Source organism: Haliotis rubra, unplaced genomic scaffold (genome assembly GCF_003918875.1).
Source record: "Haliotis rubra isolate DU_JTF1 unplaced genomic scaffold, ASM391887v1 Scf830, whole genome shotgun sequence".
Taxonomy (NCBI): Eukaryota; Metazoa; Mollusca; class Gastropoda; order Lepetellida; family Haliotidae; genus Haliotis; species Haliotis rubra.
The window spans coordinates 129,041-137,059 of record NW_025767558.1 but is presented as its reverse complement, the minus strand read 5'-3'; the positions used below and the strand labels follow the sequence as shown (position 1 = coordinate 137,059).

General features: G+C 39.9%; 1 protein-coding gene across 1 annotated transcript; it reads right to left on the bottom strand.

Moving 5' to 3' along the window:
- Window positions 1-5,780: 5,780 nt before the first annotated feature.
- LOC124262316 lies at window positions 5,781-6,500 on the bottom strand. The gene is made up of 2 exons (XM_046696801.1): window positions 6,163-6,500; window positions 5,781-5,973 (listed from the first exon to the last, which is right to left on the bottom strand). The coding sequence occupies exons 1-2, from the start codon at window positions 6,498-6,500 to the stop codon at window positions 5,781-5,783; spliced, it is 531 nt and encodes a 176-aa protein (XP_046552757.1).
- Window positions 6,501-8,019: the final 1,519 nt, after the last annotated feature.

Sequence of the window (8,019 nt, the reverse complement as noted above, 5' to 3'; positions counted from 1 at the left end):
TTTATATGATAGTTATTGGCGCTGTTGTAGACGCGGCTTGTTTCCATGCGCATATGGGCAACAATAGCGTGACGTCACAGAATCGTGACCTCAGAGAGACATGACGTCAGAGACATGATTGGTGCATATGTAAGCTGCGCCCGGTCTCGCTTATCGCAATATCCACTTTGGCGCAAGTTGGCGCGCACTAAAGGAGCCGAGAACCACCTTAGGTGCATTCGTTTCACTCAATCGCCAAAAGTGAACGTTAATGGTGTAAATTCAAGTGCAAATACCAGGTTAAGTGTTGTTCGAAATTTTGTTTTGCGTTAAAATTCGGTAAATCTAAATAGATGTACTTTTTAGCGTACATCTATAAACGTACCAAGGGACGTTTTTTCTTTTGTAAATCTGTTTCACGTGTTTATGGAAGATGGTGAACGAACAAAATACTTCCTGGTATCGGAACGTCATAAATATAATTCTGTCAAAAAACAATAAAACCCCACACAACTACACGCTTTGGAGTTAGTTGTTTAACCCCCCTGGCTGCCAAAGGGACATATATGTCCTTCTCCTTCAACCCTCACTTTGAAGTCCAATAAATGTTACCTGGAATCTTGACAATCCCACAGTAGTCAACAATGATCTGTTTGTTGTTTAACGCCGCACTAAGCAATATCCCAGCTATATGACGGCGGTCTGTAAATAATCGAGTCTGGACCAGACAATCTAGTGATGAAGAGCATGAGTATCGATCTACGTAATTGGGATACGATGACTTGTGTCAACCGAGTCAGCTAGCCTAGTCTAGATTTTCCTCAGGTTCAGACTGAATCTCCCATCTCATTGGGGCTCCACTTCAATGTAAACTGACGTAATTGTTTGTATCAAACTCTATTTTAGACTTAGTCTACAGCAATTCCGGATAGCGTAGGATTTCAGCCCAGACCGCGAGAAACCTTCTACGCGCCGTGACGACCAGATCGAGGCGTCATTCTGACTAATCAGCTTAGACGTCAGTGGTTTCAAGGACACAGAGTATAGCCACAACAGTGATGGAAACGTCTTTGGTTTAGTGACGAGTCACGTTTTTCGCTTCTCTGTAGAGACGGAAGACGTAATAGAGAACATTATGTTCTGAAGTTGATACAGGAAGTAGACGAAGGTGTAAAGATGTGGATCGCCATCTCCCTTACCTGTAGAACAGACATGCTCCAGGGCAATTTAGCATCGCATTGTTACACAGATACAATTCTTCGGTCCTTCTAATTTCGCAAGAAGCAAACGTTATTTTTCAACAGGACAATGTCCGACCTCACACGGCAAGACTGACAACGACCATTTGAGGAACCACAACTGTTTAATGTGTGCCGTGATGAACCACCGGTAATTGGAAATGACAAATGCTAAATATGAACAATTTTCTAGGATCTGTTGATAATGTATATGATACATGAAGTATACATGTGAAAGCCTTTTGTGCGTATCTTTATTTTGCAGAGTATATCAAACGGATTTGTCAGTTCATGTATAATGCTATGCATTCAATATAAAAACTAGCTTAAGATAAACCACGAAAAGTTCTTTTCCTCTGTGATTACAGAGATTATCATGCACAAAAGGGGCTAAACCATGATAGGTTATTTAAACTTTTAGTCTATCTAAAGCCTCCGAACAATGTATACAGCGGCAGTAAAATCCCTCTTTTTCTTTTCGATGAACTTCTGTTTAGTAGTTCAGAGAGGATACATTTGATCTTCTATGCATGTCGTCGTTGAAAACTTGATTTAAATATTATAAAAGACCCGTCTCTGCCCAGGGCCTTCGAAAAGTCAATAAAGAAGAAGTCAAATCTGCCTTTGGTCATACAAGATCATACACACAATTTTGAAAATAGACATTCGATTTTTTCACGTGTACCATGACCAACCTCGGTCAGTGACGACGACCTGTGCTAAATATGAACAACTTATTTATGATCTGGTGATGATGTATATAATACATAAAGTATATATCGGAAATCCACTGTTGTGTGTTTTTTGTGTGTAGATAATAGTCCTTTCGAATAAGTTCTTATCTCCCCTGTCTTTTATTATCTCCCTTTATCAAAGACACTTCCGGAGACGTTTTCAGTTCAAAATGGTGTCGATAGCAGAGAATGTGGGCGGGAAAGCACAAGACGTAAATTTGAATTTGAAAATTTAAATGTGGCCTTTGTTTTGATTGCCAAAGATGTCAGTGATCTTGGGAGACGATCGATTGAAGATGTTCGTACAGTCGTCGTGGTGAGTGGGAGACGATTTGAAAAGTTTCTGTCACCTCTCGGCGAGCTTTTACCAGACCCATTACACTTGAAACTGGTGCCATAATTTAATTGATTTGTATAACTATTTGGTTTTGAGCAAGCAGCGGACACTAGATACTGACCCAATCAACGCTAAACGTCAGTTGAAAGCTAAAGTGTTCTTTGAAGATAGACACTTGCATTTAGTTCCATATGTCCCACTGTTCTCATTGTTATGTCAATATACAGAGTCGTGCGAAAGGTATTCGGGCACTTGACGTAATATCCAAAGACTTACTGTACAGACTGTACATGTTAATTTAGTTTAGCATAAATAATTTTCATGAATTTAATTTTGGTAAGATCCAAGTCAAATTTTGCACATTTGTGAGAAATCATCTTACCTACAATCACATAATTTCTGTTTAATTTTCCGTTGCTTATTTATCGAATGGCAACAATTTCATCAAAATATGTACAGTGCCGTGAACTCCTTTAACATGGTGGCCTATGGGATTGTGCATTGTGGAACTACACCCAAGTTGATAAATGTGATGTCATTAGTTAAATGGTGGTCGGAAAATTTAACTGAAATATGTGCGCAGAGCAGAAATGATTTCAAATTTGCCTGTCAACTTTTACAAAGATCCATCCAAAACTCACTTCATGAAAATTATTTATGCTGCACTGAAATAACAGTCTATGGAAATTACGTCAAGTGGCCGAGTACTTTTTGCACGGGTCTGTATTTCCTTCCATAGCAACTCGGAGTATGAAACAGAAACCAGATCATGATGTGTGGGTGTCCTTTTCAAATGTTGCTAGATCTAATACATTACCATCAATCATGTACTTGATAGATCACTATATGTACACTAAACTTGTGTACATAGATCATGGTGGCTGTTATTGACTTGACTGAACTTTGAAGTGGATAACCAAATAACCCTGAAGGGGGTCGTTGTGGACACGGGTACTACAGAAATGTACCCCATATCCTAGCCAAAAGTAATACTGCAGTATGTGTAATGACATGTTACCTATTTGGGTATGGAATTAAACGCTTGTATAGATCTTCAACCTGACAATCAGTAAACAATTTAACGATGTCAGTGAAGGTGAATCATGTTGCTGTTGTCCTTTATGCTTTGGTTGACATCTCAGAAGAGACACTTAGGGGATTACATCTACTTCAAGGGAATTTAGGTGGAAGAAAGGAAACGCTATACGCTGCGGATACAATTTAAAGACATCAACAGTTATAAAGCAAGATGTTTCCAATACTTATGGTAAATAAATTGTTAAATAATGGATTCAAATATTCTGAACATAAATATTATGGTCTAAATTTGCAATCTTATAAGTCTTGGCGTGATAATAACTTATTGGAAAGTCTTTGAGAGTCCTTAACGCGGTAGTAAAATCTCCCCTTTTACTTTCAGATGTTTTTCTATTCAGTAGCTCAGAGAGGATATGTTTGACTTTCGCGAATGTCCTTGTCTCAACACTGCTTGTATTTCACTGTACAATTGTTGTTGCGACTAGGAGTGTCTATTTTAATTGTAATTCACTATCTTAGTGAAATAAATTCTCTATAATGTGAGACAGAATATGCTCGTTTCCTTTACCTCTGAAAAACAACAGCATGAAGAATTGAATTCATTCAGTCACTTAAATACCAACGTGTCCTCGTGTTTTATATTTTTTAAAATTGTCGCAGATGATATGAGCTGATCAATGAAAATCACGCACGTATGTGTTTGGATGCGTATGCGTGCGTGTGCCCTTTCCCAAACTGATTTGCGTCAACTCACAAATCTCCTAATTCATTCCCTCATACGCATCAGTCACCATTCTGTAGTCTTGAAGTGAAGTGAAGTGAGGCGAAATAACACTAAAGCCATATACATGTATGATGCGCTATATTTCCCCACCACGAGGTTGTTACCCCGATAAATGCATCTGTGTATGTTCCATTTCATTCTAATCTCCCGGTACCCATTGACTGCGCGGGGAACAGTAGGTATTTCCAACAAAATCACCTGCCTACGGAGACAGAACATGTGCTTCAGTACTGGGTAGGCCTCAAGAGCCAATCTACCGAACACGATCACCCCTCAAAGCTGCATAACTTGATTTGTATGCTGTGCGAACTACAGAGGAGCACTTTCCACGATCAAGATTAAAAGAACGATGTTCAGGCGCGTGCGTGTGTATGAGTGTGCGTGTGCGTTTAATTTGTAAGTGTTAGCAGAGACCATATAATATCGTCTCTGGTGTGAGTGTGCTATGTGTTTTGGATTTAACTAATACTGATCGGCACTTTGTCTTGAATTTTTGGTTTTCGAAAGAAATATCATTCTAATGAGTAGAAGGTAACATCCCCAGAGAGAAACCCTGTTCGTTCAGCACGTCAATGTGCTCAGAGAAAGCGTTAAGAGTGAGTAAGTATGGTTTTACGCCGCTTTATATTCCAATATTCCAGCAATGTCACTTTTCATCTTTTCAAAACATTATACCCATGTGGGGAATCGAACCCGTTTCTTCGGCGTGACAAGCGAACGCTTTAACCTCTAGTCTACCCTAGAGACGGAAACAATCAGTATCTACATTAACGAACTTAAACTGTTGATTCATAAATAAACGTGTGTAAACTGTGCGTACATGCGTAGCCCGTGAAGATCCGGACATGAATTGGTCTTTGCCGAGAGAGGCGAGAGGCGAGTAACAAGATCGGGTAGTCAGGCTCGCTGACTTGGTTGACACAAGTCATCGTATCCCAATTGCGTAGACCGATGCTCATGCTGTTGATCACTGGATTGTTTGGTCCAGACCCGATTATTTACAGACCGCCGTCATATAGCTGGAATTATGTTGCTGAGTGCGGCGTTAAACAACAGTCAGTCCATTGTGCATACATGCCTGTATGCCTGTATGCGTGTGTGTTATGGTCTTGTACTTTGGCAAATAGATGCTATTAGCTATTAGGACCCATGAAAGGAGAAAGTAGCTTGCAAGATGCATTTTTTGTTTAAGACATGAAGACAAATTCAATCTTCAGTTTAAATATTTGATTTAGTATGCAAAATACAATCATAATCGTGTATATTTTTTTATATGGTACACAATCCTCTGTGGCAGGATAATAGATAACGTACAAAATACTTGAAATAAATAATGTTAGAGACATTAATGCAAAATGATATATAAATATATTTTTAAACATGCTATAAATCTTTATAGCACTGAGAGTGGATGTACATGTGTTGGGAAATCTTTTCAGATAATACATAGCTATTTTCTTGATGACCAACCCTAACTATCTGGCCTGTCATGAACGATCTATGAAAAAATATTTGTATAAATAAGGTATACTTATTTCATATCTATTTTAGTACAAACAGTGCATGTACATATTGCTTTTGCACAACATCCTTTTTTATTTTACATTCTGCTCACGCCCGCCCTATCCCCGACCCCGAACCACCCTAGCCCCACCCACACCTAAGTCCATTTATTTCTTGGATGACTTCTTCTTCTTCTTCTCGGCCCGCTCTTCGTCCAGATTCTTTAGTTTCTCCTCCCTCATCTGGAGCTGATGCTCCGCCCTCATTTTCTTCAAGGACAGGCGACGTTTCTTTTCGTCTTTCACAGCTTTGTGCTTTATTTCTCTGTCTAACTGTTTCCTCTGAACTTGATCAACTAGCCTGTAATAGATGATTGTAATGGGAACATGTCAGTCAAATCGGAGGAATGCACAAAAGTATATCAGTAACGGCACTAATGAAACTCTTTTATGCAACGTTAGGCTACATATCGCCTAGCATATCAGAGCACGGATCACAATATTCAATAAGACAATCCCCCAATACCGTATATATGAGGTAATGGCATACTTGTTAAATCTGAAAGCGTCAGCCTTCTGTCTCCTCCTCTCTGCTGTGTAGAAACATCGCACTGGGATTTGCTCCAGACGTCGGGGTAATTTGCCGCGGGAACTAACACACTCGGTGGCGGGCACAGAGAAAGCCACTCCTCCGCGGGTCTGGTGGGCAGGGACCAGTCCCTCCTCTCTGAGCTGCTGGAGAATCTCGTCCCCTGACAGGCGGGGCGTGGACGATGTCACCTGACTCTTGGCGTAGTACAGTTCGTGAGGGCAGTTGGTCTTGCCCTCCAGAGCCTCCTCGGGAGATGTTTGCTTCAATGGTGTAACTTTAGTTTGCTTACATCCCATTTTATATGATAGTTATTTGCGCTGTTGTATATGCGGCTTGTTTCCATGCGCATATGGGCAACAATAGCGTGACGTCACAGAATCATGACCTCAGAGAGACATGACGTCAGAGACATGATTGGTGCATTTGTAAGCTGCGCCCGGTCTCGCTTATAGCAATATCCACTTTACTTTGGCGTAAGTTGGCGCGCAATAAAGGAGCCGAGAACCACCTTAGGTGCATTCGTTTCACTCATCCACTATCACTTTAGGCAAAGCAAAAGTGTTGAAAATGTCCTTTTAAAATTGGTTATATTGTAAATCTCGCCATTTTGAAACATTACGAAATCCCGGTTCACGGCGTTATTTGGTGGATGTTTTGAAATGTTAAATTGGATAATTACTCGGTGTACTGAATTTAAAAATAGTATATGAATGATCACTGATATCAGTTTATCATTAAATCACCAATAGTTTTTCTGGAACGTCACCTATAAACCTAGAATCTGGCGAACACCGAGGCCCGCTTTCCGCCATATTGGAGAGTGTTTACAAAATCAAGTTTCTCTAAGGTCGGTCATGAGACGCCTATTACATCGAATATATTTCACACTGAGCTGCAACAAATACCGAAGTCTTTCATACTTTGAACGGAAATTAAGTGAGATATATACTAATAAACATACCAACGTCGTCTTTCTCCGACGTCGCGACAACACGTAAAACAAGCCATGGCGTCAACTAATGTGATATAACTATTTCAGAAATTTCATTTGAGTAAAGGATATCACTAGTTCTTTGTTAATGATTGTGCAACATTAGTTAAGATACATCTACACAAACAGGATAATATGATAAACTAGGAACTAATTTACATAATACAGATAGCACCATCCGTTTAGCGATTACATCATTTCTCATGTTGTACAAGGGGCGGTGGGGTAGTCTAGTGGTTAAAGCGTTGGCTCGTCACGCCGAAGGCCCGGGTTCGAATCCCCACATGGGTACAATGAGTGAAGCACATTTCCGGTGTCTCCCGCCGTGATATTGCTGGAATATTGCTAAAAGCGGCGTAAAACCAAACTCAGTCAGTCAGTCATGTTGTACGAGTCATCATTTGTTAGAATGGTGATACAACCAAATCGTGTCCGGTTACATTGCGGATCTTTGTATTTAAATAGTTTGGTTCATCATGCACAATATATCAAGCAGTGTTTCCTTATCCACAACAAATTCTCTTTCGTTTTCGCGAAGAAAATTATTTACCGTTATCGCAAATTAGTTCTGATTTGAGATTAACCGCGCAGGTTTATGAGCAAATCCAGTTCATTCAGGTAGCAGACATGTTGTATGAGGAGACCCTTGAAATCAGGATGTAAGAACATCAACAAAACACCGGCTTATGAATGGATCACTGCAATTTAACACGACTCTACAACTTTCCTCCTCGGTGACATTCACTGCATTGTGAAAGTTATGAAGCGCTTATCTTAATTTGAAATTTATCCTCAATGTCAATATCACGGATGTGTGAAGAGTT